Source organism: Spermophilus citellus (assembly GCF_964194105.1).
Source record: "Spermophilus citellus genome assembly, chromosome: 12".
NCBI classification, from domain to species: Eukaryota; Metazoa; Chordata; class Mammalia; order Rodentia; family Sciuridae; genus Spermophilus; species Spermophilus citellus.
The window spans coordinates 81,400,093-81,427,814 of NC_138198.1; the positions used below are offsets into that span (position 1 = coordinate 81,400,093).

The 27,722-nt window shown below is 40.7% G+C and overlaps 2 protein-coding genes and 1 pseudogene across 7 annotated transcripts in view; 1 reads left to right on the forward strand and 2 right to left on the reverse strand.

Moving 5' to 3' along the window:
- GREB1L (GREB1 like retinoic acid receptor coactivator) overlaps window positions 1-27,562 on the forward strand; it is a 122,655-nt gene extending 95,093 nt beyond the window's left edge. The window contains exons 20-33 of the mRNA XM_081263579.1: window positions 3,106-3,221; window positions 4,362-4,606; window positions 6,807-7,375; window positions 7,600-7,702; window positions 10,055-10,210; window positions 10,659-10,798; window positions 13,293-13,454; window positions 13,565-13,772; window positions 19,137-19,302; window positions 20,296-20,523; window positions 21,267-21,408; window positions 22,854-23,054; window positions 24,410-24,548; window positions 25,623-27,562. Of these exons, the coding sequence (XP_081119705.1) occupies window positions 3,106-3,221; window positions 4,362-4,606; window positions 6,807-7,375; window positions 7,600-7,702; window positions 10,055-10,210; window positions 10,659-10,798; window positions 13,293-13,454; window positions 13,565-13,772; window positions 19,137-19,302; window positions 20,296-20,523; window positions 21,267-21,408; window positions 22,854-23,054; window positions 24,410-24,548; window positions 25,623-25,786 (2,739 nt within the window). The 3' untranslated portion in view covers window positions 25,787-27,562. The remainder of the gene's footprint in view (window positions 1-3,105; window positions 3,222-4,361; window positions 4,607-6,806; window positions 7,376-7,599; window positions 7,703-10,054; window positions 10,211-10,658; window positions 10,799-13,292; window positions 13,455-13,564; window positions 13,773-19,136; window positions 19,303-20,295; window positions 20,524-21,266; window positions 21,409-22,853; window positions 23,055-24,409; window positions 24,549-25,622) is intronic.
- The window catches only part of LOC308631989 (large ribosomal subunit protein uL23-like), a 491,218-nt pseudogene that overhangs the window by 271,102 nt on the left and 192,394 nt on the right, over window positions 1-27,722 (reverse strand). The gene's annotated exons all lie outside the window — the stretch shown is intronic.
- The window catches only part of ESCO1 (establishment of sister chromatid cohesion N-acetyltransferase 1), a 107,049-nt gene continuing 87,047 nt past the window's right edge, over window positions 7,721-27,722 (reverse strand). For all 5 annotated transcript variants that reach the window (XM_081263582.1, XM_081263586.1, XM_081263587.1 and 2 more), the window contains one exon: window positions 7,721-8,969. In XM_081263582.1, coding sequence (XP_081119708.1) covers window positions 8,654-8,969 — 316 coding nt within the window. In that variant the 3' untranslated portion in view covers window positions 7,721-8,653. The remainder of the gene's footprint in view (window positions 8,970-27,722) is intronic.

A 27,722-nucleotide genomic window follows, 5' to 3' on the forward strand; every position in this document is an offset into this window, starting at 1 on the left:
TTACACTAGCTAAATTGAATAAAATGCAGAACATCTCACATTAGTTTGATAAGCAACTAGAATAAATTAAATTATCCAAAAATGAAAACTCTTTCCTATATTAAATAGAAGTTGCAACAATTATATTTCAGATCTAGATATGTGTTCACAATTTTTTATTATGATCATAGGCCACATTACAGTGGAATTCCCAGGATGAATAACATTTCGGAAATAATAATTTAGAAATAAATAATAAACAAATTATTGACACACACAGTTTTAGGTCAGTGATTTGGAAGGGCCAGTCTCTAATTCAGTATATATCAGTGGATCCTAAATAATTTGTTCCTCTGGGCCATTATCTGAAAACTATAATCAAGGCCTGAGGTTCTTCACAGCTGGCTCAAAAGAATCACCTGCAGGGCTTTTATAGGGTGATTGATTGATGTAGCTGGGGAGTAAGACCACTATTCCAAGAGACTGCCATACAGAATGGGTCTAAAGCAGTTATATGACCCAGAATTTGTAGGTGTAGCTGTCACCCACTACCCACACATAAGGGAGCCCCATTTTCCCAAAACCACTGAATCACATCAATCTATCCTTTTTTAAAATACTTTTTTTTAGTTGTAAATGGACCTTTATTTTATTTTTTTACATGCAGTGCTGAGAATTGAACCCAGTGCCTCACGCATGTGATGCAAGTGCTCTACCTCTGAGCTACAACCCCAATCCCTCAATCTATCCTTTTGATACTCTTTGTTTCGGAGTGAAAATATGAGATCCTATGGGAACATTCACATCTAAGCAAAACTGCCTCTTGCTGGAAGGATTCTGGTTCACCTGTTTGTTAACAGCTTCCTTTACCTTTCTCAGGATGGCATAGGGCCTTTATCTCTAGTCTTGGTTAAAAAAAAAAAAAATCCCACACTGCTTCCATTATAGGATCTAATGTTTGTGCTTATCCCTAAATATCCTATATGTATTATGCTTAATTTACAAATGTTGACAAGCTCTTTGAAAGGCTATATAGGTTCATATCCAAGTAAATCAGTTCCTCCAACAGGCATATGAAGCTTTCCTAGGATTTCCTTGGTCTTAAGCCACATGTTATCCTGGAACTCAATGCTTGTCTAGTCTTTTCAGTTGTCTGTGTTTCTGTAGTAAAATCCTGAGGGCAGGGTCCAAAGAAGAACTGCAGCCATCATTCATCAGAAGTAGCAATGTGGGAGACCATTTTATAGTGGGTTTGGCTAGTTCTGATTGGTCAAGAGTAGAAGTGAGATGTGTGTAATAATCTTCTGAAAACAAATCTCCTTGTGTAGTAAAACATTCTGTTATCCCATCATTACAACCCAACCTCATTACTCGGGTGGAAACCTGAACTGTGGATGGTTTCTGGAAGTAAGAGCATGTTTGGGAAGAATCCCATTATCAGGGATACCATAAATCCAGTGTGAAGTCCATAAGTAAAATGATTTCTATTTCGGAATTGGTTGCTTTCAATCAAGTAATGTTATGGTTTCCTTTGACATAAAATGGTATGGAAAATTGAATTTTTATAGAGTCTTCCAGTATTTTTAAATCTTTTTGATTTAAAAATCTGATTAGCCGGGCATGGTGGTACATGCCTGTAATCCCAGCAGCTCGGGAGGCTGAGACAGGAGGATCATAAGAAAAAGAGAGGCACTAAGCAATTCAGTGAAATCCTGTCTCTAAATAAAATACAAAATAGGGCTGGGGATGTGGCTCAGTGGTTAAGTGCCCCTGAGTTTAATCCCTGGTACCCGCCCCCCCCCAAAAAAAAAATCTGGTTGATTTTCTAAGACATGGTAAGTCTCTCAAACTTGTAAATAGTTACATAGATGTACTCATTTTCCCTTAGTATGCATATGTGCATATAAAAAGATTGGGCAACAAGTAAAAGCATAGAATGGTTTCCTTTCTTCCAGGTTTACAAATTATAAAATTTTTTGAAGTAATGGTGGTATGTTTTCTTTTAGAAACTGGTTTCTCTTCATTGGATTTTTTTCTAGACAAGTCATTATTCAAACTCAATTATAGTATCATTTACCACATTTTATACTTAGTATAAGAAAATACCTTTGTATTTTAAAATAAAATTGTGTATATTGTTACTTAGCACCTTAGTTCTTAGTCCTTGTTCCCTAAAGTATTATCAGAAATTTATTTCTTATAGTAACTCCTGAAAAATACCTGGTATAAGACATAGTTAGATAATAAATAGTAGAAGCCACTTTTTCCACAAGATGGTCTGTTTTATTCCTGTTCTAAAACAGAAACTCTGTAAGCTGTCTTTACTTTTGAACATCTTTCAAGTTGGTAAAGTTGCTTCCTTTTCATTGATATGTTCATGTATTCAAGATTGATGTTAAGGCTACCCAGAGGTGTGTCCATGTATGTGTGTTAATATATATGGCCAATGGATGCTCAGTAGATTCTTTGTGAAACCTTGAGCAAATTGCACTACTCTTTCAAATAAAGGCAGTTTTATTTTTCCTTAGTCCAGCCTGGTTAGCCTGCATTTTTAGCATTCTCACAAGAGATTCTGTGGAGACCCCAAGCCAACAATTACTTGTTGGTTACTTTTAAAGGCAATAAAGTGAGAAAAAGAAAAAATAACCATCAGAAGTAGCTAACTTTGTTATTTTTTTTCAGTGAAAATTGCTCTGATGGGCTTTTGAGATTCTTTTCTAACTCATTCACAACCGAAGCTGTCATTTTTAGTCAACCAATCCCAAGAGTTTGTTCATTATATAAAGGAAATATGTTTAAGTGTTCACAGGCAGTGCAGTGAGGATTTCCATAAGGTTTGTATCTCTGGTGAGATATTTCACATTGTGTTTTTTGACCTGTACGAGGTATACCAAGGTCTTCTATTTTATCCTATTGAGATAAAAGCTAAAGCCCATGTTTTCATAAAGTGCTTCATATATGCTTTTTAAGGTAGTGATTAGAATATCTATATACACATTCACACTTAGTGGAAGTCATTAGTAAGCACAGTGTGTCTAAAATTTGGACCTAGAAACTTTTACAAAGGTGGAAGCCTAAATAAGGAGTTTCAGAGTTTTAATTGTTTTAATGGTTCTCTCTCTACAGACATGGAGAGGAAATGAGCCGGAAGAATGGATCCCTCGGACATACCAAGACTTAGAAGGTCTGCCGTGTATAGTGATATTAACTGGCAAAGACCCTCTTGGAGAAACCTTTCCCAGGTAGAGTCTGAATAACCGAATTCTGCTTGCTACCAGGTGGCCAGCTGCACTGATGATCAAAACTTGGCTGATGCATGCTCATTTCGTTTGTCTGAGGTAATGAGAAGAGGGTTGTTTCATGCAGGGATGTAAGAACAGAACTTTCCTTCCTTGTCTCTTTCCACTTTCCAGAGAGCACCCTCCAATTCTGGGAATGGAGAGAGCCACATTTTAAAATGTTTGTGCATGAAAGCAGGGCAGCCAGAGAGGCTGAGAGGAAAAGCAGAGTTTGTTTTCTTTTGTTGTTGTTTGGTACTGAAGACTGAACCTAGGGTCACTTTCCCACTGGCCCTTTTTTTTTTTTTTAATTTATTTTTTAGTTCTCGGCGGACACAACATCTTTGTTGGTATGTGGTGCTGAGGATCGAACCCGGGCCGCACGCATGCCAGGCAAGCGAGCTACTGCTTGAGCCACATCCCCAGCCCCACTGGCCCTTTTATTCATTGTTTTAATTCAAAAATTTATTTTATTTTTTTTTAGTTATCAATGGACTTTTTTTTAAATTTATTTATATGTGGTGCTGAGGATCAAACCCAGTGCCTCACACATTCCAGGCAAGTGCACTACCACTGAGCCACAGCCTCAGCATTCAAGATTTTTTTGAGACAGGGATTCATTAAGTTGCAGAGGCTGGCTTTGAACTGTCCATCCTCCTGCGTAGCTGGGATTACAGGTGTGCCTCTGCACTGGGCTTTTTTATTTTTCTTTAACAAAGTACTTTGTCTCTGTTGCTCTGCTATTCCCAATCCCTCAAGGATCTAGGGAGCAGAGATTGGAAGGCAGCTCTAACAATATAAGCATCAGTTGGTTGCTTATGGAGTCCATCGGGCTGTGCCCTAAATACCTTATGTGTTTCATGCTGTTCCTTCCTTGCAATGACCATAGGAGGGGCCTTGTAGGGCTCTGTGATTTCTATTTGAAAGAAGATGAATTGCAAAGAAGTTCAGGTCGTAATGTCTGGGAGGTGACAGAACTGAGGTTTGAATCAAGGTGTAGCCCTGGTCTTCACTGCTGCATGACACACAGGACCTACAAATCCAGCTTAGATACTGCACACCCAGCCCCAGAGACTCACTACCAATGCAATTAATTCTGTGCAGGTCTTTGAAGTACTGTGACCTCCGGTTAATTGACTCAAGCTATTTAACTCGCACGGCCTTGGAGCAGGAGGTGGGTCTGGCATGCTGCTATGTCTCAAAAGAGGTCATCCGAGGGCCCACTTCCGCCCTGGACCTCAGTGGCAAGGAGCCAGAGAGGGCCCCCATCATTGAGAATGACTCTGAGGAGCTGCTCATTGACCTGGAGCGGCCACAGAGCAACAGCAGCGCTGTCACGGGAACCTCGGGTAGGTACTGTTTCTTTTCTCACAGGAGGGACAGGCCAGGAGGTGTACAGGTGTGGAAGGCAGAGCTGTTTACGGACCCCTACCATGCCCAGAGCAGCCATGGTGACTGTGGCACCCTCTCTAGACCTCAGCTTCCCAGGAGGGCTACCTGGAAAGCAAGGCTGCAGAATAGTCATAGCCTCCTTCTCTGGGTAAAAATTTGACCAAGAATTTGATAATAGACTAAACAGAATACATTTTACCAACCCAGCCTGCACCCCGCTCCCTAGCACTTCCCATCCTATCTCCTGTGGTCACTCTACATCTCATATTTGTACAAAAGCCCCCTTTCCTGCCAGGGCCTGAAGCTGTAAGTTTATGTTGAGTAGCTTACAGCCTGGAACAAAACATGTTGAGCGAGGGAATAAATGACTTTCCTCAATACTTGGTGGCAAGTGTTCGTACAGGGCAGGCGTCTCTGGGTTGACTAAGAAGAGCCTCCATGAGCCTGACGGCCCTTCTTTCAGCCTTCTGAATGTGGCCTGGCCTGAATTTCCTTCTGATAAATTATAGTACAGCAAATCCAGCACTATATTCTAGTCTTTTCTGATTATGTCAGTAATAAAGCCTAATGCAGAAGGAGAATGTAATAAGATACAGAGATTCAAAGTGAAACAACCCCATCGCCAGAGGTAACTCCAGCAACCTCTGAGGCTGCACATCCCCCCACTCCTTTCCCTTTTTCCTCAACCTATTATTTAGATCATTTTTTCACACACAATATTTTGTGTCCAAGGCTGTGCTAGTGTTCCTGTTTATTCTGTCAGCAGCTGTTAGATGGCTCTCTGGGAACTAAAGAGGCCCCTGCCTGTGGGGTTTTCTGTCCTCGCCACCCAGGGCCTGAAGGAGCAGGAGACCCGCCCTTCTCCCTGTGCACAGCTCTCCCTCCACAGGACCAGCCTGCCCCTATTTACGCTTCCAGCTCCCTCAACCCCATCACTATAAGTCTCCCCAATTTTCCCTCTGAGACTATCGCAACATAAAGTCATAAGATAGTAAAGGGTATCAGAGGAGTACAGGGAAATGTCACCTTTAGGAGCTTTGGGATTCAGGGGGCATCGGGAAGGGAAAGGTGGGGACGGAGGGACACCTGTCTCCCTCCTGCACTTCAGAGCGGATCTGCACCATGTGGCTCCTACATCTCAAGCTCCAGGCGACTCACACAGAGGAAATGGTTTACCCTCTGCTGCTTAATTTCCTGCTCCATGACCTGCTCACAACATGGACATCTGGAACCCTGCCCATGGGCTCCCTCTGAGGGTGACAGGCCTGAGGGCAAGCTCTCAGAACTGACAGTTGTAAAACTCAGAGGAGCAGTGAGTGACTTGATTTTAATAGCCACTAGCTCAGGGCGGCTCAGGTCTGGATCTCGCAAGGCTGGGATTAGACCTACATGCCTGCACAGCACCAGCCTGAGCTGAAAGAACCTTTAGCCGGAGTATAAGGAGCTTGTATTGTCTCAATCAAACAGGGTGCCCTGTTGGGGGGGGAAACAACATACTCGAAGTTAATTGGCCAAATGTGGAGGAATAGCCCTGGGGACGTACAACACCTGGTGCTGAGTAAGAATGCCTTCCATCCTCTTTTGCACGGGGGACATCCCCACCCTGGGGAGCTTAGCCACAGCCAGCCATGTGAGGCCTTGAACCCTAAACCCCACCTCAAGGCAGCCACTGCCACTGTAGGGAACTGGAATCTGGTGCCTGTATCCACCAGGGTCCTGGAGGGATCCCGTGTCATACTGAATGAGTGGGTTGGAGAAGAGTTTAATAATGGGACTGATTTCCCGTGGGCACAATTTAGAAAGGGAGCAACAGGTGACACTGTGCATGGGCGTAGTTAACCTGGAAGCCCTGTCCACCATCAGGCTTGAAGGAAGGCAGGAAGATGCAGTTACTGAGACCCAAGAAAGAAAGGCCACCCAGGGTGACCACACAGGAAGAAAGTGAGAACCAACTTCTTGCTGGCGTCTCCCATTGGCCAAACCCATAAAAAAGGCAGGGCAAGGGAGGAGGCTGGAGACTGAGGCAAAGGGAAGATTTAGCACGGAGTCTGCAGCCCACAGAGCAGGGCCAGGTTCCACTGCTCTGAAGGCCTTTACCTTCTCCTTTGGCAACAGTGATGAGTGGGTGTAGGGAAGGTTCTGTCCGTCCTCTTTCAGGTTCCATCATGGAGAATGGGGTCAGTTCCTCCAGCACAGACAAATCCCAGAAGCAGTCCCTGACCCCCAGCTTCCAGAGCCCAGCAACCAGTGTGGGGATGGATGAAGGTGTCTCGGCCAGCACAACTGGAGCTGGAGACCCCCTGAAGCAGGAGTGTGACTCCCTGGGCCCTCCAATGGCCAGCAGTACCACCTCCAAGCCGTCGTCATCGTCCTTGGGACCCAGGAGCCTTGCATGGCCAGGGCAGCCTCCCAGAGGCTGTAGGGGCCTACATGCCACCCTGCCCCCAATTGTGATCTTATCCAAAGCGGCCTACAGCCTCTTGGGCTCCCAGAAGGGTGGCAAGCTGCCCTCCTCCTCGTCTCTGCTGCCCCATGCTGACGTGGCCTGGGTCAGCTCCCTGCGGCCATTCCTGCACAAGGACATGAGCAGCGAGGAGCAGTCCCTCTACTACCGGCAGTGGACCTCAGCTAGGCAGCACCATGCCGACTTCAGCAACCAGCCCGACCCAGCCTCAGGTGCCCGGACCTTCCACCCCCGGCGGCTGCTGCTCACTGGGCCCCCCCAGGTAGGGACAGGCCAGGCTGAGCCCTGTCCTAGGCTAGGGCTGGCACATCTTGCATGTGGAGAGGAACCAGGGGACCTCCTTGGGGTGGGTGGGGGTGGTAGGCCTCGAGGAAAGACCTCCTTCATGCCCCTGGAGTGAGGCACCAAGGTGTGAAATCTCTTTTCTCCTTCCCTTCCTTCTCTTCCCCTCCCCTACCCTTCCCCAATTAAAACTATTTCCATCAGGTGGGAAAGACTGGCTCCTATTTACAGTTCCTTAGGATCCTCTTCCGCATGCTCATCCGGCTCCTGGAGGTGGATGTGTACGATGAGGAGGAGATCAATACTGGTGAGTCCTGAGCCGGGCGAGGCACAACCGCATTAGACACCAAGTGCCAGGAGCTTGCTTTTGCTTTCTGGGGTTTCTATAATACCAAACTTGCCCTGCCCTGACAAAGGTTACCAAGGTTGAAGACAGGTATGCCAGGCAAATAATTGTGAGCAAAACTGCCCTCTTTCAGTTCCAGGAGGTCAGGAGGACCTCCCTCTCTCCAGTGTCCAGCAGGCTGCAGGGCAACAGGCATTTGATAAAGGCTTGTTAGGCACTTTAATTCCTAGATGGTCAAACTCATAAAATCCCAACTCGTAGTGTTCGATTTTGTAAGGATCCAGGGAACATTTATATTTTTAATTCCAGTCCTTTGTTGGTTAGCCAGAGTGTATCTTATATTTTAACCTCACGCTGTGTGTGAAGGTGGAGGATTACTATAAGGAAATGAAAACTTCCTGAGTGCAGAACCGAACACCTATGCCACCACTTCCCCTCTGCAACAAGAGATGATGGAGGGGCTTGCAGGGCTGTGGGGGCCAGTGTGCCAATAAAGACCTCCTTAGGGCTAGGGGTGTAGCTCAGCTGTGGACCCCTTGCCTAGTGTGCTGTATAGGCTCTGGGTTAGATCCCTGGCATCAAACCATAAACCTTTCATGCTGACAGAAGTTGTGGGAGGCAGCAGAGCGGGCCCGGCAGAAGTTCTTCTGAGTCCCTCAGAGACGAGGACTGCCCTTGACATCTTCTATCAAATCAGTTCTTGGAGAGCTTATCTCACTTGTTTTTCTTAAAATAGTTGGGCCTGTTCTATGAACAGCCCCAAGACTAATGCAGATACAAATAGATAAAAATCAGCCACGTTTAATCATTTTGTTATGGCTTTAGCCCTGTACCCATTCCTCACTAATCCACATCTATGATTTCAGAGACACACATACAATCTCCCCCACCCACATCTCTTTGTGTCCCCAGCTAAGCTGCATCAAGTCCCCCGGGGCCCACCACAGAGGAGAAGGAGAGCTTCAGGGTGGCCTCAAAACACCCCAAGCCTTGGAAAGGGGCTGGGACCAAAAAGACAAGCCTTTGGGAGCCAGGGCCCTGTTGTTCCTGCCAGCTCTTCCACCAGGCTCCCTGACAGCGCAAGGAAGCGATGCCTTTGATTTTTATTCTCAGATTGTACAAGAGAGGTCTCAAATCTTCCTCTGCTCCTGAGGCTGTGGTTGTCCATCTCAGCTGGTCTGATGGAAGAGCGTGGGCTTTCTTCACACTCACTCTAGTGCAGTGTGCTCTGCACACAGTGGTGCTCTGGAGAGGCACAGTGACACTGCCTTAAACTAGAATAAAACTTGAAATTTTAAATAAAATACAAATTCAACTCAAGGCATAAAAGTAGTTGTTTGTGCTAAAATAATAATGGCAGCACTTCCAGTCTTTTAGGCTTCATTTTCCACCAAAGTGTATTTCTTTCATTCCCTCTTTAAGCTACTTTTCTTTTGGGGGGATGGGGGGTGGGGGAGGTAGGGTACTAGGGATTGAATCCAGTGGTGCTTAAAAACTGAGCCACATCCTTAGCCATTTTTTAATTTTTTGAGACGGGGTCTTACTAAGTTGGTGAGGTTGACCTTAGCCTCCTGAGTTGCTGGGATTTCAGGCATGCACCACACCTGGCTTAAGCTGCTTTTTGATCTTACACATTTTACCAATAGCATCATCTACTAGACACCCACTCTGCCTGCCATTCCAAGAAACCACCCCTAAAGCTATAAGAACTCAGGCACTTGGAGGGGTTAAGTTTGGTTCTTATAGGTGTAAAGCAGTATTCAAGCCCCAGCCTAACCTTGACCACACAATGGAATGATCTAAGGAGCTCTGGCAGCATGGTGGGTACCTGGGTAACAGAAGAGATCCTGCCTTTACTCTTGTGGTGGGTGGGGCCTGAGTGTGGGGTTTCATGAGCTTCCAGGTAATTTTAATGTACAGCAGACACTGGCACTCTCATCTTGAAGTCTCTTGGGTGTCAATATCTTAAAACCCCATAACTAAAACTCTTTTAAGAATTTAAATCATCCAAATAAACAAGATTTTTTTTTTGTGTGTGTGTGTGTGTGTGTGTTTTGGTGGGAAATTCAGTTGATCTAATGGATACAAGAGTTTCTGAACTGGATCTATAGAGACTAGTGTAGGGGTGAACACTCCTTGCTTGAAGGAATAATTATGGCTTTTTCTGTCCTGGGATAATGGGGCTCATTTTTTCAGAAATGCTTTGTTTACCCATCCGGGCTTTATGCTTCAGAAAACCTCTTCCTGACACTGTGGAGGGAGAGAGGGAGGGAGGTTAATCTGCCTGTTCTGCACACTTCCTTCTTGTCCTAGATCATAGTGAAAACAGTGAAGTGAGCCAGTCAGAGGGAGAGCCCTGGCCTGACATCGAGAGCTTCAGTAAAATGCCTTTTGACGTCAGTGTGCATGATCCCAAGTACAGTCTGATGAGCCTGGTGTATACGGAGAAGCTGGCAGGGATCAAACAAGGTCAGTGCAAGTGCAGCCAGGCTTACCTCCTGCAAATCCAAGGATACCAGAAAATCAGGACACGAGGCCTGGGGCAGTTCAATCTTTCAGAACAGTTTAAATAATTCTCCCAGTTTTCTCTTCTCTTTCTTATTTACACACATCATCTTTTGATTTCCTTTTTTTTAAAGTATTTATTTTTTTAATTGTAGTTGGATACAATACCTTTATTTATTTTTATGTGGTGCCGAGGATTGAACGCAGGGCCTCTCACATGCTAGGCAAGCGCTCTACCACTGAGCCACAACCCTAACCCATCATTTGATTTTCATACATTCCTCTCAGGGCATAAATTGTAAAATTCTTGGAAAAAAATCCTTTTGGAAAACAAAGGATGTTTTTTCCCCCAGGTACAGGGGATTTACACACATATTATGGAATGATGGTTTTCTACCCCTTTTATACACAGAAGTAATAAAGGAATGCAAAATTGAGGAGCCCCGGAAACGAGAAACTGTATCCATGATGCTGACCAAATATGCTGCCTACAACACCTTTCACCACTGTGAGCAGTGCCACCAGTATATGGACTTCACCTCTGCCTCCCAGGTGCAGCTCTCACCTTTGCCCCTGCCTTACATCTCTGTTACCAATGGGGATTTGCGTGTAAGGATAGGGGCGGAGGGATATAACATAAGCCCCTAGATAAAGTATAGCTTATTTATGAGAAAGAGCTACTCATTGGTGAGAAAAATGCATGAAGCAATGATTAGATGAGCTTTGGACTTACAGGGATTGTGGGAGGGTAAGCAGCTTAGTTTTAGGGGCTTAAGTTACTTCATGTGTCATGTTTAGGTTAAAAAGCTGAGATGCTTATCTGTGATTCTGAAAAAAACTAGATATTACAGTATGCTCAGTAAAAGCCACCGCCCCCCCCCCTTGGGTTGTTGACTAAAATGGCAGGAGTCCATATGGTGTATCCTGGAAGCTATGTCCTAACAAGTCTGATTTTTCACCAATCTAGGCACATATTACTTCTTGGGATGATTTTGACCAGTGGAGTCAATGTTTCATGCAGTGAAAGAAACACAGAAAGTGAGCTAATATCCCTTAGCATTTGGCTTTTTTTGTGTGTGTGCTGTTGATTGAACCCAGACGATCACGTGAATGCTTAAGCACTCACTGAGCTACACCCCCAGCACAGTATTTTTGGCTAGTGCATCTTTAAACACAAGAGAAGGGAATGGTAGCAAATGACAGTAAAACCCAGAGCCTGTCTATGCTGCTTTCTGCAAATTTATCTTCTTGATTTTATTTATTTATTTATCTATTTACTTACTTATTTATTTATTTTTCGGATCATTTGGAATTTATTATGTCTACTAGGCATGAAAGTCAGAAAATCCAGTAGAGTTGTCTATAGGACTGTGTATCAGTATACAATTTGGAGTTGATAAAATGAAAACTTAAGGCTTCAGAAATAAATCTCTTTATATATTTTTTATTTGTTCTGATCAGTTATACATGACAGCAGAATGTTCTTTGATTCATTGTACACAAATGGAGCACAATTTTTCACTTCTCTGATTGTACTCTTCTTGATTTTAATGAGTTGGCACTGAGCACCTAGAAACAACTCTTGCTTCTTTGAGGCCATGCTGAGTGGATCCCCCAACCTGTTTCTGCTCCTCAGGACCAGGTCCTCACCCCTCCCCTGCATCACATCCTGAAATACAAATGGACACTGGAAGGGACACATTGAAAAACTGGAATACAGATCACCTTTTGTACACTATTTGCTTGCTTGGTGGGCTACTTTGAAATCAGCTTTAATGCTTTACAGAATACAGAATATGCAAGTCCTCTGATCTATAAACCATAAGTTTTTAGAAAATTTTTAAAACCCCTCTTCATAGAGGTTTATTTATTTTTTGGTACTGGGGATCTAACCCACTGAGCTACACCCCCAGCCCTGTTTATTTTGAGACAGGGCCTCACTAAGTTGCTCAGGGTTTAGCTAAATTGCTGAAGCGGGTCTTAACCTTGCGATCCTCCTGTCTCAGCCTCCAGAGTTACTGGGATTACAGGCATGCACCACTATGCCCAGCTTTTTCATATAGAAAGTTTCTGTATGACTACAGTACTAAGTAATATATTTCCACATCTGTGAAGCAGAATAAACTAGAATTTTTTTTTTGAGAGAGAGAGAATTTTAATATTTATTTTTTTAGTTTTTGGTGGTCACAACATCTTTGTTTGTATGTGGTGCTGAGGATCGAACCCAGGCCGCACGCATGCCAGGCGAGCGCGCTACTGCTTGAGCCAGCCCCAGAATAAACTAGAATTTAAAGGGAGAACCATAATATTGTTTTTTTCTAAGAAATATAATATTTGGGTTAAAACTATTGAGAAACCATTCTGGATTCTGGTTACTGAGGAATAACTGATGTTATCTTTCATTAAGCCAAATATTGTCTACATTTTGTAAAAGCATGTAAAAACCTATAATATAATTATTCAGAGATAGGCTACTGAGAGCACATGAACTTCCCAGCAACTTGGCTAGGATGAGTAAATGGTCCCTCCCTAAAGCCAGAGTTTGGGACTAAATGACTGTATGTCTTTACAGCTTCCAGTGCAGCCAGGAAAGATGGAGCCACAGAAGCCAATTCAGTGGTGTCAGTTCTACTTTGTTTAGAAAGCTCAAAATCAGTTCATTCAACCCTGGCTCACAGAGCATTAGTGTTTCCCCCTGTAACTGGGGGCCTTTGGGAATATGCACATAGCAAAACACACCAGAGGGAGGTCTGATCTCTGCCTAAGACTGAGCAGTTGAGCCCTAAGAGCATGAAGAATGAAAAGACAGTGGCAGCAACAAGTCCTTCATCCATGAAGAGGCCACGAAGGGCAAGATGCCTAGCTCTCATGTCAGTGGAAGCTACTGTGTGTTGAAGCTTCCCACCCTTGTAAATGTTGCTACCCTCAGCCTGAAAATCTGGTGGCACTTGTAGATGTCAGTTTGCCTCCTAATAACAAGGCCAAGGAGGGACCAGGAAGTCTGGAAACCCTGAGCTTACATTCCCTTTCTTCTTTTCAAATGTAGATGTCTGACTCCACTCTTCATGCATTCACATTTTCTTCCTCTATGTTGGGAGAAGAAGTTCAGCTGTATTTCATCATCCCCAAATCCAAAGAGAGTCATTTTGTCTTCAGCAAGCAGGGCAAACACCTGGAGAGCATGCGGCTGCCTCTGGTTTCAGACAAGGTGGGTGAGAGGTCTACATGGTTGCCAGACACCCGGCACCAGATCAGGTTCTCCAAGCTGCTCACATCTGAGGGTTTTACTTTCCCTTTTTGGTCTCGTTTCCTTTTCAGCAGAATTTGAATGCAGTCAAGAGCCCTATTTTCACTCCTTCCAGTGGTCGCCATGAGCATGGACTCCTAAACCTTTTCCACGCCATGGAGGGCATCAGCCACCTTCACCTTCTAGTGGTCAAAGAATATGAGATGCCGCTGTACCGCAAGTACTGGCCCAACCACATCATGCTGGTGCTTCCTGGCATGTTCAACAATGCAGGCGTGGGTAAGAGGCCCCCTGGGATGGGGAGAAGGGCTAAGCAAACTGAGCTCCATTCCCCTGCCATAAAACTTCCAAAGGTTTCTCTGCCTCTGGACGGTGTCCTGCTCTCCTGGCCAGAAGTCTTTTGACTCTTTGCATTTCTCTATGCCCCTTACTACCTTTTCTGTAGTTTTGCAGAAATTTTAACTTCCAAGGACTAGTAACTAAGGAAGTCACTGTTATATTGAGCACCCTGGGAAGGGTTTAAGATTCTTCCCAGGAACTTAGTCCTTTGAGGCCAGAATGTAACCCTGAAAAGAAAGATGATTTGAGGGGAGGTAGTGTTTCACCTGTTCTTAAGAGTCCCTGACTCACTGTCCTCCTAGGAGCACATACCAAGTGCTAGCAGACGGCAACCCATCCAGGGAATTAGAAGAATCATTCCTGCTTGGAAGGAGTCTTTTCTGCTTTTCCCCAGGGAGTTTAGAAATAATGGATTCATTTCTCAAAGGGGCAATGGTTGCAGAATGTAAAGCAGAGCTGTGGGGAGGTAATGGAGATACCGAAAACACTTCATTTTCCTTACATAGATGGGAAACCTCTCACTGAATGTGTTGTTTTGGAACCATACTATTCTGTACACTTCATACACTGCAGTTCTCATTATTTCCATCAACTTCTATGGGTGTCTGAATATTTCATTGTGATTTATCTCCATTACCCTAATGATTAGGAATGTTATCTTTTCTTGTGCTTTTTGACTGTATGTCTTCTTTAGAAAAATGCTCCGCAAAGTCTTTTTTCCATGAATCATTTTGTTGTTGAGATCATAGGGATTCTTTACATATTGTGGATATTAACTCCTTATCAGATGTTATTACAGATATTACACCCATTCCATGTATAGCCTTTTCACTGTGTTGTGTTCTTTAATACATAAAAGTTCTTAAAGAAGTCCAGTTTTTCTGTTTTTGCCACAGATCACTGCCTAATTCAATATCATAAAGACTTCCCCTGTATTTTCTTCAAAATGTTTTACAGTTCTAGCTTTTATGTCTAGGTCTGTGATCCAGTATATAGTGGATTAATTAATTTAATTAATTCTTGTATATAGTGTAAAGGAAGTAAGTTCATTTCTTGGCATATAGATATCCAGTTCTGCCAACACCAACTGATGAAGAAACGGTCCTTCCCCCATTTAATGGCTTTGACATCATTGTTGACAATCATTCAACTATATATGAGAGGATTTGTTTCTGGGCTTTCTGTGTCTGTATGTCACTCCCACAGTTTTGACAGAAATGGTTTTATACAAGTTTTAAAATCAGTACAAAATTTCTAATTTTTTGAGACATGATATTTGTACATCTTTTATGGATTATGGTACTTCAATATGCATATAATGTATAATAAACCAAATCAGGGTAATAAGGACTTCAATCTCTTCAAATGTTGATCCTTTTTATGTGATGGGGACATTTAGTGCTGTTTTCTTATCATTTTGAAATAAATCATAATTTGCTATAGCCAAATTAACCTTCTGTTCTATACAGAAAACCAGAACTAATCCCTCTTTTCCATGTGTTTCTGCTCTTCATTGGGCTTTTTCCCATCCCTTCCTCCTGGATACACTTCCCAATCTCTAGCAAGCACACTGCACTCCATTCTTCTAACAGATCAGCTTTTTAGTTTTCATAAGAGTAAGAACATGAGTATTTCTTTCTGTGGCTTATTTCACCTCCCATAACGCTCTCCATTTCTACCCATGTTTCTGCAAATGGCAACTTCGTTCTTTTTTATGGTGGAATAATTTTCCATTGTGTGTACATATACCACACTTACTTTATCCATTCGTCCACTGATGGGCATCTAGGTTGATTTTATCTTAGCTGTGGTAAATAGTGCTATAATAAACATGGGAGTGCAGATATCTCTTTGATATGATTTCATACCAATACTGGGATTGCAGGATCATTTAGAAGTTTTTAGTTTTTAAAGGAATCTCTGTGCTGTTTTTCAAAATGGCCATATGAGTTTACATTTCCCAAAAATAGTGTATAAGATTTCCTCATTGTCTGCATCCTGCGGCATCTTGTCTTTTTGATAACAGTCATTCCAACTGTAGTGAGGTTTACTTTTGTCTTCTGTACCTTTGGGATCCTATCTAAAAAAAAATCATCGCCTACACCAATGAAACCTGCCACTTTGGCTTGTAAAATTTTTGTTCTTACACCTAGGTCTTGAATCCATTTGAGATGACTTTTGTGCTTTTACAGTGGTCTAGTTTCATTCTTCTACATACAGATATCCAGTTTTCCTGCCACAATTTATTTGAAAAGGTTCTCTTTAATAAACATTTGTAGCACCTTTGTCAAGAATCGGTGACTGTTAGGTGTGTGGAATTGTCTGTGTCTTCTGTTCCACTGGTCTACGTATTTATTTTGATGCCAGTACCATTCTGCTTTTGTTACTATGGCTCTGAAAGTAATATAATCTGAAATGGGGTACTGTGGTATCTCCAGCATTAATTCTTTTGCTCAGAACTTCTTTAGCTATTCTGGGCCTTTTGTTCTTCTATATGAATTTTAGGATTTTCCTCCTAATTTTATGAAGAATGTCATTGGAATTTTGTTGGGGATTGCATTGAATCTGTGGATCCCTTTTAGTAATACAGCCATTTTAACAAAATGGATTTATTTTTGATTTTTTTTATAATTTTTTACTTTCTCCTTTTTTTTCCTTTTCTCCTCACTTTTTCTTTTGTATCTTTTGTTTCCCCCATTTCTTTCCTTATTATTTTCATACCCTTTATGATTTAGTGTCTATTTTATTTCCTTTAATACCAAAATTTTCTGACTAGAGTATTTGTCTTCTTTTCTATTTTTAAATTAGTGGAGTTAGAACATTTCAATGCCTTATACCTTGTTAGTATATGGTCTGCTTGCAAATGTCTAGTGATTATCATCTCCTCTCAAAATGGTGTTGGGAACTGGTCATATCACTCTGAACCCATGGTGGGCTTTGATGCTGAAATACACCAGCAGCCCAGGGCACAAAGCAAAGAGAAAGCAGCTCACTAAAATACCTCTACAGTTGAAGAGGTATCAAACCCAGCAGATACACAAATCTCAACAAAGAAACACAGAAAATAGGAGAAAACAAGGTAATAAGATACTTCCAAAGGTTTTTAACTTTTCAGTAATTGAACCCAGAGATATTGAAGACGAAGTGCTGGACAAAGAATTTTAAGCTGATGATCAAAGCAGTCAATGAATTAAAAGAAGAATAAAGGGAAGAAAAAATAGGAAGTGAAAGAATACTTCGATACTCTGAAAAAGAACCAAATAGAAACCTTAGAAATAAAAAAAACAAAAACTAGTAATTCAAATGTAATCAAGTGTCACCATTAGACTAGATCAAGCAGAAGAAAGGATATCAAGGCTCAAAGATTCAGGATTCAAACTTCATACTCATAAATTCTGAGTCTCTCCCAAAAGGACAGAGTAAAAAATTAGAAAAAAAAATCAAGAATAAATCCAATTAAACATTTTAAAAACATAAAACTGGATATCAAATATCAATATCAAACAATGGGGGGCAGGTATCTGACCATAGTCAACTCAGAAGACAATACAGTGAAATAAAAAATGTTGAAAATATTAGAATTCCTCAGGCTCCTGTCCACCCAGGCTTCATCCCACCCAACTCTTGTACAAACTTAATAGGTGGTGACATGTTCTCTTTGTTGCTGAGAGGAAATGGCCCCTGGAGTGTCAGTTAACTCCTTCACGGGCACCCTGCAGGTCCCGGCAGCAGTGGCAAGCCTTGGTGGCTTTCAATTGCACAGCACTCATGCAATTTTTGGTATACAGTCAGATAATCATACCATGACCTTCAGACTGGTTATTTCTGGTGTGCAGAAATGTAACGGATTTGGAGTATCTGCAACATTGCTTATTGGTCTAACAGGGTTTTCTGTGGAATTTTAATAATAAGTATTTTCTTCATATAAGATATGTTTTCTGGGAGGTGGTTTTTATTCATCTCCAATTTGAATGACTTTTCTTTTTCTGGCCTAATTGTTCTGGCCAGGACTTCCATACTATGTTTAAATAAAAGTGGGCGAGCGCGCTACGGCTTGAGCCACATCACCAGCCCCATAAAAGTGGTAAATTTTTTAAGGATTTGCATTTAAATCTCTAAGATTCCTTTTCATAATCTTAGGTTAAGTAGCATTTATCAAGAAATTTTCAGGAGAAAAGAGCAGTCATTTCTCACCATTGTTAAGTAAGCATTTTTCTTACAGCATTGGAACTCATTGAAAGATTTAACAGGAACAAATAAAAAACATCTTTTTTGATATAAATGCCAATATTTTGTTAAGTAACACTGTAAAAATTAGCTATACGTATAAGGAAGTAGTAAACTGCTCTGGGGGGAAAAAAACCATAAGTGGTGAAAGTAGGCATCCTTGTTCCTGATCTTGGAGCAAAGATCTTTAGTCTTTCACTACAATGTTGTTACTAATGGGCTTTTTGAATATGGCTCTGTGTTTAGAATGGTAACTATTACACACATGCTCTTAGTAGGCTTTCCCAAATTCCAGTTATTATCCAAACTGTCCTGGGTTCCTCCATCAGTTGAATAACATTCTTTTGTTTTATTATCACATTTTCATTTTAAGGTGGCTTAAGTTTGGCTATTTCCTGATGATCACCATTTTAAATAATTGCTAATACTGAATACTTACTGTTTGCTAGACAATATCTTGTCATTAAGTTACCTGTTCCAGAAAGGGAAGCCAAGATTGAGTGGAATTAACTTGTTCAGTATCACAGGCTAGAACATGGTGGAATCAAAGCAAGAGCTTGACTCCAGTCTGTTTCCTTATTATACCATACTACCTCTTGCAAAAAGTACATCTAAGGGAAGGGTGCAAACTTCCAGAGTTGTCTTCAGAGAGACGCTGCTGGCAACTCCCTAAAGGTATCTAAAGCAAAAGACTCATCAGTGCAAGTAGCACTGCCATTAGTCACAGCCCTGGCTACTCCCTAGTGCAGGACATATGAGTGGATACTTCTAAGCCTGACATTCTATGAGGAACTAATTAAAAAGCATCCCAGGGAAACTGGATTCCTCAGTACTCCTCAAAGTATAGTTCATGCATCTTCAAAGATTATCTCTGGTCTCTGATCCTTTACCAAATTTAAGCAAATCTGCGGAGAGGGGTCTTAGGAATCTACATTTGAAACTGACTTCCCTAATGACTCTTAAGAGAACCACTGCTCTGAGCATTTGGGTGGCTCTGCCAGGTGCAGGTGAAGAATGGGGAAATGCTGGAGGGGCTTCAGTGAAGGGTGTGTATCCATTGGTTATGCTGCCTTCCAGGTGCTGCTAGATTCCTCATTAAGGAGCTGTCATATCACAACCTAGAACTGGAGAGGAACCGCCTGGAGGAGCTGGGAGTTAAACGCCAGTGTGTCTGGCCTTTCATCGTTGTGATGGATGATTCGTGTGTCCTATGGAACATTCACAGTGTTCAGGAGCAGACCAGGTAGTGATTCTTCCAAGCAGTTCTAGGGGAGTACAACACAATGCTAACAAAGAAGATAATTTTTCTTGGCTGCAGTTACATATAGAGTAAAAAACAGAGCTACAGCTTTCCAGGGAGCAAGGTCAACACCCTCATGAGTACATTTTGAGATGACTTAAAGGATTTTTTTTTATTTAGACATTCAGTATGCCATTAAATTCCTAGACTATTTCTGCATCACAGTGTTGGTCAACTATCAATCTGTTAAAAACTTATCATTTATCTAGAAACACTGCTGGCTGCTGAATCAGGAGACCTGCTTTTTAGTCCCAGCTATTTCTCAACGATGTGGGTGAAGAAGAAAAGTCATTGAATCTCTCAAGTCCTTCACCTGTAAAATTATGGCAGGGCCAAAATCAATTGTTGTTGTTGTCCTAGAACACTGCTGCCCTCCTATGGGGCATTTGAGGATGTCATGATGTTAGGAGGCAGTCGTTGGGGGTTCATAAGGACCTGGGAATGCTAAACATTCTAAAATCCTACACAATAAATAACCCCATGAGTTCAGTGGTATCCCCACTCAAAATATTGTGCCAGATGACCTCTACGTCCTTTCCAGCTCAAGCACTGTGATTTTTCAGTCCTTGTTTCCATTGTGGATGTGAAACCAATGAATTTTTCACATGTTCCTCTATTACCAGAGCATACTTTCATGCCTTTAACTTCTGGCTTTCTTTGGTAACTACTGTTCATTTACTTTCAAACATAGCTGGATTTCTTCCCGTCTTCATGTGATAAATCCTGGCCCCTAAAAGACAGGCTCTGCAACTTCCTAGTGACAGGCAGTGTCAACACTTAGCTTAACACTGTTCTCTATTCTAGGCTAATACAAAGCAAGTTGGCTCGTTATGACCATTACAGTATTATTATTGCACAGCAGTGTTGGTCCTTCATAAATGGTCCTCTCTTCAGTAATAAATTTATTGACATTTTATATAAACTAACATTTTATAGCCAGTCCATGGAAGCAGGAGTGTCCAGTAAGAATGTGTCCTTGAAGAGTGTCTTGCAGCATATTGAAGCCACACCAAAAATCATCCACTACGCAATCCTGGGTATACAGAAATGGAGCAGCAAGCTGACTTCTCAGAGTCTCAAGGCCCCATTCTCTAGGTGCCATGTGCATGATTTCATTCTTCTCAACATAGACTTGACTCAGAATGTGCAGTATGACTTCAACAGGTAGGTCAGGCCTCATGGATGCAAGTACTCTTGGCATCTAATGATTGTTTATGCCCAGTTACAGCCTCAGCAATGTTTTTATTCCTTCATCTGTCTTGGACTGTAAGCCCCTTCATCACCCTTTGAACTACCTAGATCCTTAGATGTTAGAGTGCAAAATGCTTAGAAAACATACTTTAGCCATGTTATTATCCAATGAGAACTAAAATAGGCACAAAAACTGTTTGTAAGACTAAAATCCTTATCCTCAGAACTCACAAGAAAATTGCTTCCCAAAAATGTTAGTAAAACCCAGAGATCTGGATCCTATAAGGAAAAGGTAGCAGATGAGTATAAGGCAGGCTAGCCCTGGCCTTGCCTCCTGAATAAATTATGTCCACATTCCTGGAAAATCAGAGAAAGACAATTTAACTATTGCTTCCACTTCCTTGCTTTCAATTTGGCAGATGCTTTGTCTTGTTTGAAGCCAGAGTATACAAAATATAAACTACTGCTTCTGCACAGGAATACCTAAAACCCTGTAGCATATTTGGAACAAAAATAATTTCATTTCCTCCTCCAATGGCTGTGATGCTCAAATCAGGAGTTTTCATGGGTCAGTGCTATGAGGACCAGCTCCATAAGGGCAAGGACAATTGTTTTGCGCTCTCCCTAACATCTGCCATAAATTCTCTGTGTTTAGTTGGCATGGGTGACGATGTGACAAGCAAAGAAATCTACCTATCATTATGGTTATGATCTAGGTATTTCTGTGAAGATGTTGACTTTAACCTGAGAACAAACAGTAGTGGCCTGCTCATCTGTCGCTTTAATAACTTCAGCCTCATGAAGAAACACGTTCAGGTTGGCGGGCAAAGGGACTTTATCATTAAACCAAAGATCATGGTAAGATTTGCAAGCTTGATTCTGTTGAAAATAAACATAGTTCTTTCTGATATATTTCTTATTAGATACTGGCATTAAGCACTTTCCACGTTAGTAGAAAGTAAAGTAACCCAAGGGAGTTCTTTCTTTTTAAAGTTTTTTTTAGGTTTTTTAGTTCTGAGTGGACACAATGTCTTTATTTATTTATTTTTATGTGGTGCTGAGGATTGAACTCAGTGCCTCACACATGCCAGGCAAGTGCTCTACCACTGTTAGCTATGACCCCAGCCCCCAAGGGAGTTCTTAGCAAACGAAACTGCAGAGTTGATGTTATCTAAGGATTCATCTAGAGCCAAAACAAAAGTTTTAACAATTTAATATAATTATTTTTCTTTAGATTTAAGCCTTAAAGTTTTCATCAAAGTTTTAGTTTCAAAATGGCAAACTTTACATTTTGGTATTCCTAGATAATTAACATGAGAGAGAAATTTAAATCAAGATGCATGTCTGATCCTTTCCCAGATTTATTTTTACATAGTAATACAGATCAAAATAAAAGAGTGAATTTAACATAAAAAGTGAATTCCATGAGCCTACTTTTTTCTAAGAGATTTACTAATACCTGATCACTTACAGCATGTGAACTGTCCAGTGGATCTTAGAAACCTCTTGGCCTTTTTTGTGGGGCAGAGGGATAGGATTCAAACCACATGCATCTAGCAGCATTAGAAATGGCTTCCTATTGAACTGTACAGTGTACTTGTTAAATGTAGTACATTTCAAAAAAGCTTACTTTCAACAAGCTTGCTCTTACTGTGTATAACTTATTTTAAATACTATTATACTATTTCCAAAGGAGGGAAAAATTCAGGACCAAAAATGACTGTCATAATATTTGAATTTAGCATTTCACTGTGCTATTGATAATGCAGTCATGCCCCATTATCTGCAATTTTAGTTACCCACGGTCAACCATGGCTTGAAAATATTAGTATCTGTCTTGACTGTCAAGAGAGCACATTCACATAACCTTTATTACAGTAAGTACACTACTGAACTGTCCCATTGCATTATTGCTGTTAACCTCTTTTTAAAAAAAAAATATTTATTTTTTTAGTTGTAGTTAGACACAATATCTTTATTTTTTATGTGGTACTGAGGATTGAACCCAGGACCTTGCAAATGCTAGGTGAGTGCTCCATCACTGAGCCACAACCCCAGCCCATTAATCTCTAATTTTTAAATTGAACTTTATCACAGGTAATTATGTATAAAAGAAAACAGTGTACACAGAATTTGATACCATCTAGGATTTCAGGCATCGATTGAGGGCCTTGTAACATAACCCTCTTGAATATGGGGGAATAGTATCTGGAAATATTAGGATCCAATACAATGTGTCCTTGGACATTTCATCTAGTAATAGACACAACATTTCCTATGATTACCTTGGCTCTTGATTTCAGGTGTCGGAGAGCTTAGCTCCCATCTTGCCCCTTCAGTATGTCTGTGCACCCGACAGTGAACACACGTTACTGGCAGCCCCTGCGCAGTTTCTCCTGGAGAAGTTCCTTCAGCATGCTGCATATAAACTCTTCCCCAAAGCCATCCATAACTTTAAGAGTCCTGTGCTGGCCATTGACTGCTACCTTAACATTGGACAGGAGGTAAAGGTGGGGGTGGCTAGTACTGTGCTTACCTACATCCATTTCTTTCCCATTTAACTTGGTTTGAAAACTTAAATGGTGACAAAAGGAAGTCTATAACGTACTCTGCAAAGGCTCACATATGAGGTGATGGCAACTGTCCCTCCTCATCCCTATTTCACCTTTACAGAATGAGCCAGTGACCAATCATAGCTTAGCTCAGATGTCCTATAAGAATCCTACCTCAAAAAAATAAATAAAATAAAAAAGAATCCTACCTACCTCAATGACATTGGGCAGAAGCAATTTCTAGCCCCCACCTGACTTGACATTTATTAGACATTATTATAATTACATGAATCTATTCCATAATACTGCAATTTTCAGAGAAAGTACCTTAAAAACCATTTGATATAATAATACTCTTGATGTTATCTATATAAATTATGTGTGTACCCCAGGTCTTCCAATTCCACTATCCCAGAGTCCAAAGCACTCAGTATTAGATAATCTCAATACTACTCTACTACTAACAGCAACTAACATTTACTGAATGCTAAGTGGTTTACATTAATTTAACTCACAAATGCCTTATGAACCAGGTAACATTTTTCTCAATATAAATGAATCTGCTCCATAATACTGTAATTTACATGAGTAACACTAAGATGTAGCAAAATACATTTTCCCAATGCCATACAACCACTAAATAGAGAAGCCAGAATGTGAACGAAAGCTGACTGGCCCACACATTAGCCATTCCACAGTTCTACTCCCAACTACTTTATAACTTCACAAAAATCACAGGGAAGTATACATTCTGCATCTGCAAGCTTTATAGAGCTAAAATTTTAAATTCATGCAGTCTGCACCTCCTGGGGATTGAACCTAGATCCTTGTGCATGCTGGGCAAGTGCTCTACCATTGACATACAAAAGCCCTGCCCTCATGCTGTTTTAAAATCCTACCCAACTGAAAATGTTGTCTAGATGAAAAGCTAATTAATTAAAATTATTTTTATTCTCAAGTAACCTAAACATTCTCTTTCCTAAATATACTTTTTAAAAAATGAAAGATAGTTCTTTTTAAAATTTTATATTCTTTTTATGGAGTTTTTCTCCTAAAATGAAATTAATATTAAATCTCTGTCACAATAGTCCTTTATTATGAAAAATGGGAGACATTTTAAACAGGTTAAAACTCGGTATACTAAAAAGGAGGTGAATAGCATAAATAACCACCACTCCTAACACTGAAAAAAATTCAGCTTCTTTGTCTTACTGAAAAAAAGAGGAAGGCACTAACTCATTCAGCTAAAATGCAGGTGATTTGCTTGCTTTTGAAATCCCCATGCTATTTCTGCTTGTTGCTTTCAGGTGGCCATATGCTACATCAGCTCCAGACCCCACTCCAGCAATGTCAACTGTGAAGGGGTGTTTTTCAGTGGACTCCTTTTGTACCTCTGTGACTCTTTTGTAGGTGCTGATCTTCTTAAGAAATTTAAGTTTTTAAAAGGTAAATCAAATTAAGTATCTTGAATATGAATGTCACTGGTTCCCACTAGGAAAAAATTCAGGTTTTTTTTTCTCTTTCTTTCTTTAATGCATTTTAACACTGATTTTGGCCAATAATTTGGATACTTGGTTATCTGATTATCTTGATTTTAAACCAGAGCTACTGGGGGGAAAAAGATCATCAAATCATTGTTATCTTTGACTAAATGCAGGTGAACAGAGTTGTGACAACATTAAATACAGTTTTGCCACTATTAATTTTAGGAAGTAATTTAAGAATACATAATGCTCCTCCTTAATTAAATAAACAACTTATGTTAATGAGTCTACCCATGTTTATAGTAATCTGAACATAACATTGCTTGGGTCAGACACCAGCTGCAATAAATGTGTATAACTGCATCCTCTGACATAAACCCTTAGTTATGATTCTGGTACAGAAACTAAAGATAATTTTAATAGGCAAATTTAACTCTATGATGCATACCTAAGAACAAACTGTAGGTTAAGCATCACAAATTCTGGCATGATGGCTTTTGAGGTCAGTGGAAAAAAAGGTTCAGAAAACAGTATGTGGCATAAGAACAAAGAAAACTCCACTTATTTGTGTACATATGTAGTTCTAAACTGGGAAGTTGGGATCTGACTTTCAGAAGACATTTGACATTGTCTGAAGATATTTTTTTTTTTTTTTTTTTTGGTTGCCACACTGGGAAATGCTGCTGGCATATGGTGGGCAGAAGCCAGGGATGCTGCTTCACATTTTAAAAAGCACAGACTAGTCCCCCAAAACAAAGAATTATCCAGTCCAAAAGTGCTATGGTTGAGAAACCCTATTCTAGAGGACACACAAGACACATAGATAGCACTGGTTACTACAGTTCAGTGAATTCTCACTTTACAATCTCAACTTTTTAATTTGCAAATCTACTTAGAGTAAAAACCTGAACAATCCTGATATGCTACTTACCTATAGATTTCGTTCTCAGAAGTTTTGGGAATACATCAAAGAGAAATAGTAAGGTTATAAGTTCAATCCAAGAGCCTAAGACACATTTCTGCCTTTTCCTTGAAGGTGCTACTCTGTGTGTCATCTGCCAAGATAGAAGCTCCTTACGCCAAACAATTGTCCGCTTAGAGCTAGAGGACGAGTGGCAATTCCGCCTCCGGGATGAGTTTCAAACTGCCAACAGCAACGATGACAAGCCTCTTTACTTTCTTACTGGACGTCATGTATGAGCTTTGGAAGAGACCAAAAATTGCAAAGGGATGCCTAGCTGGGGTGGGACAGAAACAATTATTGGGGGATTTTTTTTCTTTAAAGTACAATCACTGTGGAGCAAAGTGCAACATATTTGTCTATTCTCCAAAGAACTCCCCAAATCTAACCAAGTCTTTGGGGACATCACTCTCCTTCAGTTCTAATTACAGGACCCTACATTCAGGCGAACTCCACTGTAGGCAATTATGCAATTACTTAAGATGTGATCTGCCTGTGGGAGCTTGAGGAGGATAGACTTTGGAGAACAAACATGGAGTTTGCATTGTTTTTTTTCTACTATACTGCATTGGGGGAAAAACTGTCAGCATTAGCTTGCTTGAATGTGTTACATGAGATACACCACTGGTGTGGAAATAATTGAAGATTAACATTTGAGGCCTGAACCCTCAGTTTCTCTTCAGATCTGTACTTTGGTACAGTATTACTCAGGGGTCTGAAATGATAGAATGTAGAAGTTATTTGTATTTAAAAAAAGAAGTAGTTTTGTCTTTTTCTGTGCAGTGTTTAAGATTTATAATCTTTTATGTATTGAAACTTTTGGCAAAATTTCCACAGGAGTTAAGAGTTTACTATTTAAACTGAACAAACAAATCAGTAAATGCAGAGCAGGCATTGTGTACATTTATGAAGAGTCTCCTAGCTTAATTCCTTTGCTTTTCCCATTCTTTAAAAGTTTCCAGTCTTAAAGCACACCATGTCTAAGAGAATATGGAATAGTGATTAATCTTGTTTAAGAACCTGATTAAGCAGTTGGGCCAATTAAGCAGATCTTAGGAGTTAACCTGTACCCACCCTGTTTTGGTTGAAAATAAGCAGCTAGCACTAGGCAAACCTAAATGTCAAGCTGAGGCTCTGCTGTGGAGTAGAACCAGTCGTGCCCCCCGCTTCGCCCCCCAAACTCAAGCACAGCTTCCTTAAAAAAACAAACAATATTAGCTGCCTTACACTGACAACACAGAAAGTGCTGGAATGGGAAATAGAGCCATGGAAAGAGAGAACTATTTTACTTAATTCTACCACTGACATTTTTGTGAGGAGTAAAAAAGATGCCAGGAGTTTTTGACTCAAAATCAGTACATGATGTCTGACCAATATAAACAGTAGGATTTCTCACCAAATATTTTAATGAAGAGCAGATTCTAGGAAATATTCTAGAATAGTCTATTTGAAGTTTATACTTATATTACTCCGGTTCTCATCATTAAACAATCTCTTGAGATTTTTTTGATTTGCCCACATGTATCACTTTATCCCCACTTAAAATGGCCTTTGTTACTTGAATCTGTCTAGTGACCTGAAACTACTGAGAGGGGCCTACGAAGCCTGCATTTACTTAGAACAAATAGTGTTTTATGTTGTGATAACAAGGAGTTTACAGCTAGTGAAAAGATGGAATGTATTAGACTGAAAATGGCTTGCAGATCTCTTGGTTTTAATATAGCTACTTTTAATGCTTTAAATGTATTTTGAAATGAACAATTCCTTTTAATCCCCTTTCTGTCCTTCAAAGAAGACCTGCCTTATTATATATGCTTTAAAAACTTAGTATAGCAGAATTTTTAGCAAAGAGGTACGTTCTAAAGCAACTTGGTGTAGATACGAATGTATTTCACTTTTTCCTGTTTTGTTGAAAGGGCCTGATGCAGATGATATCAAAAAACCCACTGTTTGTGCAATATTCCAATAACATTTACTATAGGGCAAATAAAATACTTGAAGTAGTTCTAATTTTACCTGGGGCAGATGGCCTCTCAGTGTTTGTTCTGGTTTTATGTATGATTTCATGGTCAAGGTTTTTTTAAGTTTCTTTAGATGCAGGTACTCCATGTTAGGGCTGCACTCTAAAAATTCAAATTATTATGAGTTCAGAACTACTACTCAACTCTGTGGAAG